Source organism: Mytilus trossulus, chromosome 14, assembly GCF_036588685.1.
Source record: "Mytilus trossulus isolate FHL-02 chromosome 14, PNRI_Mtr1.1.1.hap1, whole genome shotgun sequence".
Classification (NCBI taxonomy): domain Eukaryota; kingdom Metazoa; phylum Mollusca; class Bivalvia; order Mytilida; family Mytilidae; genus Mytilus; species Mytilus trossulus.
This window is the reverse complement of record NC_086386.1, coordinates 5,104,182-5,118,197: the sequence shown is the minus strand read 5'-3', so window position 1 is coordinate 5,118,197 and position 14,016 is coordinate 5,104,182. Positions and strand designations below refer to the sequence as shown.

Sequence of the window (14,016 nt, the reverse complement as noted above, 5' to 3'; positions counted from 1 at the left end):
AAACAATATTAACTTATCTCTAATCACCAGATTTATACTTGCCATAGAACACTAAGAATGCCGCTTTTTGTTCAAAATTAGCTTAATATCCGTTCGGAACACTTGATTACACCCCTTAATTGTGGGGTTCATTCAGCTTTCACTGTAGTACGTATATTTTTTTCAATATTTAGCTGTGGGGTTGTCTACTCGTAACATATTTGTCTTAATAATACTATCTATGTGCTGAAACAAATACGATTGGCACAACATACAACATATTTCTCTATTTGAATTTTCACATTCGTTTTTGGATGTAGGGAATCTGCATATAAACATGTTTGTTCTGCTGAAAACTAGACGATACAAATATTCCGATTTGTTATTACGGTGTTAGTTGATTGATTTTATATTGTTAGATGCTTAACCTCCAGTGGCAAATATTTCATGCATGTTCAGGACGAATTAACGATGTCAGACCACTGAATATATAATTTATTACTGCATTTCATAAGAGTCACAACAATGATATTCAACATGTTCAATAGTTGCATGAATTTTGTTCTTCAATTTTATAAGTAAGTAAGTAAGTAAGTAAGTAAGTAATTTTTATTGGTTTAAAATCCAAAATTACAGGATTGATACCAAGACAATACAAATTTGTTATACACAAACATACAAACATATATATATATATATCATACCAAATTTATAAACATTATATGAGGAGGTGGTACCACAAAGTTATTTAGTGCTTAATAGAGCATTTCTAGAAATGTACATGTACAATTTTATATGAAGTGTTGGTTTTTTTTTACTTTTTCTTTTGGTCATTTTGGTGATTAATTTCTGCGACTTATGTGGTATTATTAATGTCCCCCGTTTTTTTAAAACTATTTTTGTCTTGAGTGTCTAGTTTATGTCATGTCATGAAATAAAATTCAACAGTTCAAGCTTTCGGAAAGAGATATTTGATGGAGCTGACCAAATTTAACTTTTTTATCTTAAAAAAGAGTAATTTGATTTAATACTTGTTAAGTTGTTTGTTGTTTAGTTTTTCACTATTTACTATGTAGCAAGCAAGTAATGATGCAAGCAAGTAATGATGCAGAATGTCCCTGTAAGATTTTTGTTTGCAAGGTAGAGGGAGAAATTTTCCACAGTAAGTTGTATAAATATGACTTTGAAGTTTCTGGAAAGTGTCTACTTTCAGTTTCAGTTTCAACTTCATTATAAATCTATTATTACATATATATTTATATGCATTTAACATGTTTAAACAACTGCAATTTTTTTTACATTTAATAAAAATATGTGTCACTACGAAATGATGTGTAGAAATTTTTATTATAGTGATGGAATTATATAGTCACATACATATAAAACCATCATGGGTTAAAACATTATCTTTGATTATATTATCATATTTGTTATATAAATTCAGCAGCTCTTCAAATTAATATATTCAGATATATTCGATATTGAAAACCAAAATATTCAGAAGTTATGTTCAGATATGAGATATGTTAAAATACCTTACCGTTTTATTTCACGGGTCAGATTCAATGCGTCAATAAACACAAGTTGTATAACACTCTATTGTATTTCTGATAAGGCACAAGTAATTTTTTTTTGATCAATGACGTTTGTATCACGTGAACAATTAGCTTCCTTGTTGTTGATTTCCTGACAACCCAAAAATACACAGGAACAATTAGCTTCCTTGTTGTTGATTTCCTGACAACCCAAAAATACACAGGATTCCAGCCCCCTGAAGTACAGGTATATACTGATTGATTTAGTTTGAAATCTAGACAATTCAAATACTCGCTAAAATGTGTTTAAACACAATATAATATTGAAACGATGCAACTTTTCTTTCAATATCGAAAGTTATAAATATACGTCATTTATTAAAAAAAGTTAACCTATTTGTAACAAAATGTACACAGTTTCATAACTTTTAATAACTGGAAGAGGTTTGCAAAATGCATGTCTTCTACATACGAATAAAAGTCGAGTATATTACTAGACAATATGTGATTTAGACTAAAATAAGCACTTTAAATTAACGGTTAATCAGACGGTCTGCTAAAGTTCACTAAAGCAATAAATTTACAAATACTTAACACTCTTTTACTATAGGAAATTAATGAAGGCAATTAAATACTGATCTGAGATAAGAATAAATATTGCAAAGTTTCACCCTATGACACAGTAATGAATGTTCCATGTTGCATATGTAAATATTTACTATCATGATAGCATACAAGTAGAAGGTTGACAAACTGCAGATGGTAACACTTTAAGTGCGTCGTACTTCATTATTTAACAGATACTACTGCTTGTAAGTAAGATTTCAATTGAAATGTTAATTAATCGAAACAGCAATTATACAGAATATCTTATTTTGTATGCAGGAATTATCAAAAGTCTTCATGTTGGAAGGAGAAAATGGTTTACAAATGCCAGCCATAAAAGTGTTTGCAGAAAGCATCAAATTTCTGCGAACACATTTTGAGGATCATATAAGGAATAAAGCCTCTGAAATCAAACCACGTGATGTAGAATGGGTGTTGACCGTACCCGCCATCTGGCCAGATCCAGCTAAAAAGTTCATGAAGGAAGCTGCTAATGCTGTACGTATAAGGTTCTGATGTAAAAGATAAATTGTTCGATACAAACCTTTTCTGGTCACATACAATACGATGGGTGTTTAAACGGTTTAAATCTGAGTAGTTCCTTGCGGTAAAGTGTACGTGAGACATCCTACTGGTCAACCGAAAGAGAGTTATTGAAAATATAATGATTTATTTATGTTTTATCTTTTTGCCTGTTGTTACTGTTTTATGACTATGACATTGTTTTCTTTCTTCAACTTGTAAATCTCATGTCGGCAATAACAGTTTCTATAAAAACAAAAATCACGTTGATTGCTAAATGGGAATACTCTATACAATCATTTTGTTTGGTGTTTCTCATTAGGATTAAGTATATTTCATTTTCATAAATAATCTTCATTATCTTTCTATTGAACCTCAAATCTACAGCCTTAAGCGAACATGGTTGTAAGTAATGTATTCTGCTCGAGTAATATAACACCTCTATTGTTCCTATGGGGACTGAGTCGAGACAGTTCTTACTTTAGACCTGGGAGCAGTTTATCTAATATATATGTTCCTTATTAGAGTTTGAGATACATGTGTTTTTTTTATTAATATCTTCAACTTGCGTTAATTGGAGCTTCTCTTTCCATAATCTTGAAATTTTATGTTTGTCAGGGAGGAATACCCAACAGTCGCCTGATCTTGGCGTTAGAACCAGAAGCTGCATCTATCTACTGTAAAAACTTGCCTGTCGACAGAACACTTTCTAGTGGTGGAAGATCTACCCTCGATGCGTTTGCTCCGGGGACACAGTATCTTATACTGGATGCAGGAGGTAAATGAATGTATCTACGGAATCACTAACAGCATGACATACCTAAACATTAACAACGTGTACTTACCGAAACATTACCAAAATGTATCTATCAAACCATTAACAACATGATGATTGTACTTGCCGAATCATTAACAACATGACGATTGTACTAACCGAAACATTAAAACATGAATTTACCGAGGCATAAACAACACGTACCTATCAAGTCATTAACATCACGTACATATCGAGTCATTAACAACATGTACTTACCGAAACATTAACAACATGATGATTCTACTTACCGAAACATTAACAGCATGAATTTACTGAGGCATAACATCACGTACCTATCAAGTCATTAACAACACGTACATATCGAGTCATTTACAACATGTACTTAGGGTGCTATAAACAGTTTCGTATAAAAAACTAGGGGTTATTCCCCAACTAAAAATAGACTTGGAGGGAAGTCCCTTTTTATCAACATAATTGGTAAAAAAGTATCATGTTTTTTATATTTGATTGTAAAAATAAGTTAATTAGCTTCAATTAAAACAGGTTGTATGATTAAAATAATTTTTAAAAATTAGATTAAATACACATGTTTTAAGGGGAGACAAACTGTAAACATCCTGTTTTTTTGGCAGTGAAAAGTGCAAAACTTATTTGCACCCAATGTAGCTCTTTTCGGAGCAGGCGAACGTAGCCTGAAGCATAAATTTTTAGAAAGACCAGGTAAAAACCTATGAAATTCATACAGTTTTGAATATGAAAAATGTGCATGTATCATGTCTGCATGGGTGTGCACATGGCCTGATTTCATGTTTTTTATGCATAGATTAGGCAATGTTTTTCCCATTTTCTCTGGATAAAACTTTTTGGTACTATTAAAAGTACAATTTATTTTTATTTCATCATAAACTAGAGAAAATTCTGATTCTAATGATATCTAGTTTTATACAAGTGTCTTCATTAACATTAACACCACTAAGGGTCAATTATAGATGGTCCCTCAAAATATGACGTCATAGGAAAAAACTGTTGATTGCACCCTTACCGAAACATTAACAACATGATGATTGTACTTACCGAATCATTAACAGCATGACGATTGTACAAACCGAAACATTAATACATGAATTTACCGAGGCATAAACAACACGTACCTATCAAGTCATTAACATCACGTACATATCGAGTCATTAACAACATGTACTTACCGAAACATTAACAACATGATGATTGTACTTACCGAATCATTAACAACATGACGATTGTACTAACCGAAACATTAATACATGAATTTACCGAGGCATAAACAACACGTACCTATCAAGTCATTAACATCACGTACATATCGAGTCATTAACAACATGTACTTACCGAAACATTAACAACATGATGATTCTACTTACCGAAACATTAACAGCATGAATTTACTGAGGCATAAACAACACGTACCTATCAAGTCATTAACAACACGTACATGTACATATCGAGTCATGAACAACATGTACCTACCGAAGCATTAACAACAGGTACCTACCGAACCATTTACGTCATGTATCATTTGAACCATTTATACAACACTTGCATATCGAACCATAAACTACACGTACTTATCGAGCCATTAACAACACGAACATTTCGAGTCATAAACAACACTTTTTTATCGAGTCATTAACAACACGTTCCTATCGAGTCATTTACAACAAGTACATATCGAGCCATTAACAACACGCACTTATCGAGTCCTTAACAACAAGAACCTATCGAACCAAATTGAATTATTACACGTACTTATCGAGCTATTAACAACTTGTACTCACGAGCTATAAACAACAAATTTTAATTCACATACATAGTCATGCATTGTTGCTAAGGACCAATTTCTCTAAATCATTAAATTACCAATGTCATTTAGAGAAATTTGATAACCCTCACGACTGGTCAAATTTGGATATTTATAGAAAAAATGTAGATAAGGAAAGACATCCTTATAACCAATTAGAAATAAGAATATGCGGTATCATTTCTCATGAGACAACTCTTCAACAAAGAGTAATTTTTCAGATTTAAATTGATTCATTTTTGACAAAGATGTCCATCCATTCGTTTTTGACTTTTTCGGTGTACACTATATTCTATATATGAGAGGCCAAATACAATTACCGGTACATATTGAGTCATTAATAACACGTAACACGAACCATTTACAATCCGTTTTTATCGAGCCATTAGCAACACGTACTTATCGAGTCATTTAAAACACGTACCTATCGAGTCATTTAAAACACGTACCTATCGAGTCATTTAAAACACGTACCTTTCGAGTCATTTAAAACACATACATATTGAGTCATTTAAAACACGTACCTATCGAGTCATTTAAAACACGTACCTATCGAGTCATTTAAAACACGTACCTATCGAGTCATTTAAAACACATACCTATCGAGTCATTCTCAACACGCACATATCGAGTCATTTATAACACGTAACTGTACCTATCGAACTGACACTTCAGTGATGATCTTGGCCAAAACTAAATACTATACATATATTTCTCTAATTCTTCGTCAATTTATCCCTTTCTGCACCCATTGTATAAAAAAAAATAATCAATGTGTGGTTCGTTTGATCTCAGTACTTCATTGGTTAAAATCCGATTGGGACGTCGAATTTTCTTGTTTTCCTCTGAATTTCCTATTGTGACGGCATGAAAAAAGGCGACCATGACTGACGACGTCACATAGAAAGAACACATATTTTTGCAGATCATTCGAAAAGAAGGAATAAGTGTCCCTGTATAATGTTAGAAAAACATTAGAGAAACAGACTCCACCACAAAATTTCGTGTAATACGATATGTATCCACTCTCGACAGTTAAATTATCAATTTTAAAGTCCTCGCCGAGGCGGCTCGACGGCTCGGACTTTCAATTTGAAAATTTAATTGTCGAGAGTGGATAAATATCGTATTACACTCGATGCAGTGGTAGAATCGATATATACACATGGAAAAACGTATTGCAACACCTTGATTTTTTAAAACTTCAGTCTCTTATTTTGGATAGAATATGATAAAATATTTGTAAAATAATATTGAACCGTAGTTAATGATAACATTGGCTTTAAAACGAACAAAAAATGTATGAAAAAAAAGGTGTTATCGAACCAAAATTTTTATAACAAAATGAAGTGTTTTTTGCACAAAAAAATGCATTTTACAAGTTTTACGGTAGTCGAACTTTACAATGTCAGACATTTCAAAATTAATCATCAGATGATTGTTCACATCATGGTTGATCATTATACGCCACAGAATTAGTACTTTGTGCGCAGCTTCCATTCAAACGGATAACATCATCTTAACGTCTTCTGATTCCTGCCATAAGTCGACTCGTTTGTTGCTAAGCTAGCAGCAACCATTTTTGACGAAGGGTATTGTTTATTTCATGACCTATTTGAACTTGGGTGTCCTTTCGTGCACTTTACGCCCAATAGTGTCCCATATATGCTCGATATGGTTCAAATTCGGGCTACGATAGGGCCAAGGAAGATAAACCGAATTCCATTGGAACAATGGATCTTCCTCCACGACGTTAATTTCCAACTTTGGCGAGCTCTGCACTATATTGGATACGGGCATCTGTGTGTCTGTTCGTAGGCAAAGGTCCCCGAAATGGTATTATCGCACTATATTCAGTAGCGATGAGCCGATCTTGAACAGTTCTTGTTTAAAGGCTCCTGTATGGTCACTATTCTCTTTTTAGGGTTGTATTGTTTGCAATGGGTTTCTTTCTGACCAACCTTCATTATGGTTAATTTTCCCTAGCAGATGTTATAGTGGGTCTTCTTGACCTCTAAAGGTCTATAAAAACATCGTTTCTTGCCTGATTTTTATTATCAAAACGACTTATAGTGGAATGGAGATGACCAACAATACGTGCAATTATCACAGCGACATACCTGCTTCCCTCTTGCTGGATATCTGCCATCTTGCTGCAGTTATGAGTTGTGAATGACCAATTACAAGGTGTCAATAACATAAATTTATAAACTTGGTTATTTTAAGTGTTGAAAACAATGAGGATTAAAACATCTGTTTTTTTGTGTTTACGAGTACAGTAGCTGCATGTGCAGATAAGAACTGATAGAGTCGATATTTATTGATTAAACTCAGGTGATATTTAAATAATGTTTAACTAGTTCTATTTCATCAAATTATTTAACAAAAAAATAAAAAGTATTTTTTTAATTTGAATTTTAATTTGGTGTTGCAATACTTTTTTCCAGGTGTATATATATATCAAGAACTGAAATAACCGAAATAGACTTAGTTTTCTCGTTTGTATTGTTTTACGTTGTCTATTTGGAGTCTCTTAAAGATGACTATATGTTATGGGCTTTGCTCATTGAAGAAGGCTGTATGGTGACCTTTGTTTATTTCTGTGTCATTTGGTCTTTTGTGAAAAGTCTCATTGACAATCATCCACATCTTTTGGTTTTCTTATATTATAAATACTATTATAGCCAAAATCAGACTATGAATCAGTGCTTAATCAAAAATAATGACGTCCATTATCACTGAACTAGTACACATTTTTGTTTAGTTGCAAGTCGTACCACGCCTCCGGATGCGAGAGTTGCATTATTGGCCATTGGTGGCTTTTGGCTGTTGTCTCATCTTTGGTCGGGTTGTTGTCTCTTTGAAAATTTCCCCATTACCATACTCAATTGTATTTACATTTGCCCTTCTGATCTGTTACGAAAATAAATGCATAGGAAATGTGTCACATGTTTTTTCTTTGTCAAAACTAACTTAGTTACCGAAAACTGCGAAGCTTACAAATCAAACACAATAATCAAATTATTTTCATTCTGATACTTTAATTCAGGTGGAACGGTTGATATAACTGTACAGGAAATAAAAGACGATGGCGACATCAAACAAATCTACATGGCCAATGGTGGAGATTGGGGCGGAACTAAAGTCGACGAGGCATTTGACGAATTCCTGACGGATATTGTTGGATCAGATACGGTCGACAAGTTCCGGAAGGATGACAAGGTCGATTATCTAGGTCTGTGTAGAGAATTTGAAGTGAAAAAGCGAAGTATTCGCCCAGACAGCACAGCTAAAATTACAATTAGAATTCCATTAAGTTTAAGTGAAAGATTTCAAGAAGTAAAAGGAGTTTCACTGAAAAGTTCCTTCAAATCAAACAAATCAATGTCATGGGTAGGTGATAAATTACGTGTTGATCCCGACACCGCTAAAAAGTTCTTTGAAGAACCATGCCAACGCATTGTTGACCATCTGAAAGATTTATTCCAGAAAGGAGCAGTTGTCGACACAGACATTATTTTAATGGTTGGTGGTTTTTCTGAATCACAAATGCTGCAGGAAGCAATAAAGTCGGCATTTCAAAGTAAAACTGTGATAATACCAGAAGATGCAGGTCTTGCTGTGCTTAAAGGTGCAGTTCAGTTCGGATTTAATCCTAAGATTATCAGTCCAAGAATTATTCGATTGGAGTAAGTACAAACATGCCGTTCCGTCCACATACAGACCCAGAAGATAAGAAACATATTACTAATGCTAAGATGTATTGCCGGGATAGATTTGGAAAGCATGTTGGGAGAGGAGAACCAATGGAGTGCGATAATCTAACCAATACGAAAACATACAATCCTTTAAAAGAAACTCAAAGTAAAATACAACTTCCCATCTATTCGTCTCGTTCCGAAGATCCACAATACACCGATGAAGAAGATTGCACTTATATCGGGAAATTTGAGGTAGATTTGTCAGATGTAACTGGTCCTGATCGGGAAGTCGAGATCGTGATGAAATTTGGAGGGGCAGATATTACTGTTGAAGCAACCGTAAAGTCAACTGGACAAACAATCGATGCACGTTACGTCTTAAGGGTTTGATTAAATCTAAGTAATGGTTTTTCGTTTCTTATATCAAAGACCGTGGATCAGCATGAAAAGTGCCATAGGCATTATTTACATCGTTTATTGAGACAATTTCATTGTACATTTAAAGTACAGTATTAAAGTTTAGAGTTTGTTATACTTGCTACATGTCGCTACGCGTGAATTTCATTAATTACATTATAACTGTAGTTATAGATTCATTACTGTTCAAAGGGCTAATAATTTTTTCTTAATTCGATTCCCTAAAAATGAATCAATGCAATATATATTTCAGTTTTTGTTATTAATGTATCAAAACAATTGATGTACGAATATAATTTCATAAATTTGAAACGTTTAAAATTTTTACATACCAATATAAAGAACTTTTTTTCATTTTTGAAATAGACTATGAATGAAAATTGCCTTAATATACTTCCCTTCATGATAGATTGATTGGGAAATGAGCCACAGTTATCTATTTGTGATCACAGAGAGGGGATTTTAATTGTAGCTACATTTGTAATTCATAGTTTAAACAATGTCCACTATAAATGAATGTTACTATTTACAAATATAAGGACTTAATAAGCTAAATCTACAAATTTTATTTGAAATTATGAATTTTTATTGCAATAAATTAATACGCTATTTTGTTAATCTGGTATGCTTTTTAATTTTAGTTTCTTTTGTATAATTCAGAGTTTAGTATGACGTCTATTATCACTGAACTAGTATGCATATTTGTTTAGGGGTCAGCTGAAGGACGCCTCCGGGTGCCGAAGTTTCTCGCTACATTGAAGACCCATTGGTGGCCTTCGGCTGTTGTCTGCTCTATGGTCGGGTTGTTGTCGCTTTGACTCATTCCCCATTTCCATTCTCAATTTTATTTATTATCTAATAGCAACACATTTAATCATTATATTATTATCAAACATCACATAAAAATTGGGTAGTAGTTTTTAAGCAAACAAGTTAGTCAAGTGGTTTAAACGAGTTAGTTAAGTCGTTAAAACAAGTTAGCTGTATTGTTAGTTAAGTCGTTATAACAAGTAAGCTTACTCGTTATAACGACTTTAAAATAAAACTTCAATCAAATTAAAACTATAAAATGCTAATTAACCTTAAAATTAAAATATCAGGGGCAGCAACCCCAAAACGCGTTGTCTTATGTAACTGAAAAATCTCGGGCATATAGATTATGACTTGATGAATATTTTTATCCCAGAACTAAATGCTTTAGTTTCAGAGATATAAGCTAAAATCTACATTTTACTCCAATGTTCTATTTTTAGATATGCCGGCCATCTTGATTTTTTTGGGCGGGGTCATCGGATACCTTTTTTAAACTACATACCCTAAGGATGATTGTGGCCATATTTGCTTTAATTTTGCCATTAGCTTCAGATTTTCTGAAAGTTATCGACGACGACGGATGCCAAATGATGAAAAAAGCTCACTTAACCCTCTGGTCCAGGTGAGCTAAAAAGGCAAAACGGACAAAAAGCAACGGACAAAAAGCAAAAGTGTCGGACAAAAAGCAAAATTATCGGAAAAAAGCGAAACGGACAAAAAGCAACGGACAAAAAGCAAAAGTGTCGGACAAAAAGCGAAAATATCGGACAAAAAGCGAAACGGACAAAAAGCAAAAGCGGACAAAAATCAAATTGCGGACAAAAAGCACCATATCATACACTTCATTCACTTGTACATCGTAATGATTATGAATTCAACAAGATTCCAAAGTGTTGTTTGTGTTGTATCCAACTGACGTGAATAAAATGTGGTTTAACAATCTTAAACGTACTTTGAAGTAACTAAGTAGATATATAGGAAGATGTGGTGTGAGTGCCAATGAGACAAATCTCCATCCAAATAACAATTTATAAAAGTAAACCATTATAGGTCAATGTACGGCCTTCAACACGGAGCCTTGGCTCAAACCGAACAACACGCTATAAATGGCCCAAAATTATTAGTGTAAAACCATTCAAAAGTTTTTAGGGGGAATTCTATTGTCACCGAGACGCGAATACAGATGATCGAGAAGTAATATCTGTATCTGTATCGTTACGTCGAAGGTACCAATACTGGCTTTTACTCGACGGGAGAGAGAGCGCCTATTGGCGGCGTTGGAGAGCTGTTTTGAAGCTCTCAACTGACTTGGCGCACACTACTGCTTCTTTCAGTTGGTTCCAATGAATTACAGTCTTGACAAAGAACGAGTTCTTAAATTGTTCAGTTTTACAGTTTGTAGTATCACTTGCCTTTGAGTTGTTTTTAACTGAGTTGGTAACTATGTTTGTGCTCTCAAAGTCTACAAAGCGTGTCGGTTTGATTGTCCTTTTGGTTTTGCTTTTCACCAAAAATTCGTCAGGTTTGATAGCTGGGACCAAACCCTCAACCACTTTGTACAGAAATATACCAGTCTTTGGCTTGTTCTTCTGGACTGTAGGTTTTCAAGTTCCAGCACTGTTAGCATTTTGGTGACCGATCCTTCTTCTCTTGATTTATAGTCCCCTGTGATGAAACGGGCTGCTCTTCTTTGGATTCTTTCTAATTGGTTGATGTTGTTTGATGTATAAGGGTCCCATACAATTGCCCCATATTCCATCGTAGATCGCACCAATGAAATGTATGCTGTTTTCTTGCAGTCTTTTGGGCAAAATCTTAGGTTGCGTCTAAGAAAGCCTAGTGTAGAATTCGCTTTCTTAGTTACATTTGAAATGTGGGTGGTTCATTTCAGATCGTCCGATAAATGTAGTCCCAGGAATGGATTGTGTTTGACCTGTTGTAGTATGTGTCCATCAAGGATATAGAACTTCAGACTTTTGTTCGTAATGCTCAGGATGTAACATTTCTTAGCGTTGAAGCGCATACCCCAGTCTTTTGCCCATTTTTCTAGGCTAACCAGATCTTGTTGTAACAGTGTGTGGTCTCGTTGAGTTTTTATATTTCTGTATAGCAGGCAATCATCAGCAAAAAGTCTAACAGTTGATTTTACTGAGTCCGGGAGATCATTGATATGACAGAGGAAGAGAAGGGGTCCGAGTACAGTTCCTTGTGGCACTCCTGAGTCCACTGTAGCTTCTTCCGATTCCTCTCCATCAATGACAACCTTCATCCTTCTCTGAGTTAGAAACATTTCTAGCCATTTATTCAGTGGTCCTCTCACACCATATTCGTCTAGTTTGTGTAGGAGTTTGTTGTGTGGCACTGTGTCAAATGCTTTTGAAAAGTCCAGGATAGCAACATCAATTTGGTTTCCAGCATCGTGTGATTTCATGAAGTCGTGCAGTGTGACTAGTAGCTGTGTCTCACACCAGTATCCGGATCTGAATCCATGGTTGAGTGATGTTAGTACCCTGTGCTTGTCTAGATGGTTTAGTATGTGCTTACAGATTATATGTTTAAGTATTTTGCACGGCACAGATGTTAGTGATACCGGTCTATAATTTTCTGGTGCATGTTTATCTCCTTTTTTAAAGACGCTCGAGATGTTAGATATATATTCAAAAAGGAATAACAAAAAATGAACGTGTACAAAAAAGCAGCAATTGTGCTCGTGCATGTTTACACTATAATAGACTGTATTAACATGTATGTTTTATTATTCACTTATCATCTAAAAATAACTGTTCCAACAGAGTCATAAGTATAAGTTTTAAGATAACCATCGCAAATATAAAAAAGGGGGGGGCGAAAGATATCAGAGGGACAGTCTAACTCATAGATCGAAAATAATCTGACAACGACATGGCTAAAAATAAAAAGACAACCAGACAAATAATAGTACACAAGATACAACATAAAACACTAAAGACTAAGCAACACAAACCCCACCAAAAATTGGGGGTGATCTCAGGTGCTCCAGAAGGGTAAGGAGATCCTGCTACACATATGGCACCCATAGTGTTACTCATGTTATTACAAACCGATAAATAGTCTATTTCGGTAGGTCACATTCGTGGTGAAAGTAGTTACGACAAAAGAAACATCAGATATTATCTGTGAAACGGTTATTCCATAACGGTCAACAAACTCATAATGGCGTCCGTAAAATTTACTAAGGGATGATTTCAACTTCACCACTTGAAACTGCTGGTTTTCTAGCTTCCTTGTGAGCAGCAACCCTCTATCAAGAAAATCATGATAGGAAACAGACCACTTTCGAGTTCATCCGTCACCGGCAAAAACTCGTCAATTATGCACGCCTTTATGACGTCATTTACCAGATAGAGGGGCTCGCCTGTATCCCTGCACTATTTACGTTCATCAAGCGTCTAAGAGATCGTTTTTGTGCAGGATAAACTAGAAATAATGGTTGCTCTGTAGGTACTTACTGACAATTCCCTAATGACAGCAGTGTTGATTGTCTAGTTTTAGAATTCAATTTGCCGAATAATTCGTACAATATAGAATTATAATTTTCCAACCACTCGCTCAACCTTGTAAGGAAGTGACGACGCCCCTAAACGCACAGATGACTGCGATAAAGGCGCGTATAATTGACGAGTTTTTTCCGGTGACGGATGAACTCGAAAGTTGTCTATATACTTCGTATGCAGGCGCTGTTGGAATATTGCTACTGTTATATAGGACTGGAAAGTTCACAATTGGGAGGCTGAAATCATCTCTTTTGTCGCAAAGTTTTGTTTTCAACCGACAATCATTGTAAATTTC

General features: G+C 34.5%; 2 protein-coding genes across 2 annotated transcripts in view; both read left to right on the top strand.

Annotated features, from left to right (window-relative positions):
* LOC134696926 (heat shock 70 kDa protein 12B-like) overlaps window positions 1-8,950 on the top strand; it is a 28,185-nt gene extending 19,235 nt beyond the window's left edge. The window contains exons 6-8 of the mRNA XM_063558893.1: window positions 2,400-2,618; window positions 3,261-3,420; window positions 8,307-8,950. Of these exons, the coding sequence (XP_063414963.1) occupies window positions 2,400-2,618; window positions 3,261-3,420; window positions 8,307-8,950 (1,023 nt within the window). The remainder of the gene's footprint in view (window positions 1-2,399; window positions 2,619-3,260; window positions 3,421-8,306) is intronic.
* An 8-nt stretch (window positions 8,951-8,958) lies between these two features.
* Window positions 8,959-9,348, top strand: LOC134696925 (uncharacterized). Its single transcript, XM_063558892.1, has one exon. The coding sequence runs from the start codon at window positions 8,959-8,961 to the stop codon at window positions 9,346-9,348; it is 390 nt and encodes a 129-aa protein (XP_063414962.1).
* The last annotated feature ends 4,668 nt before the right edge of the window (window positions 9,349-14,016 follow it).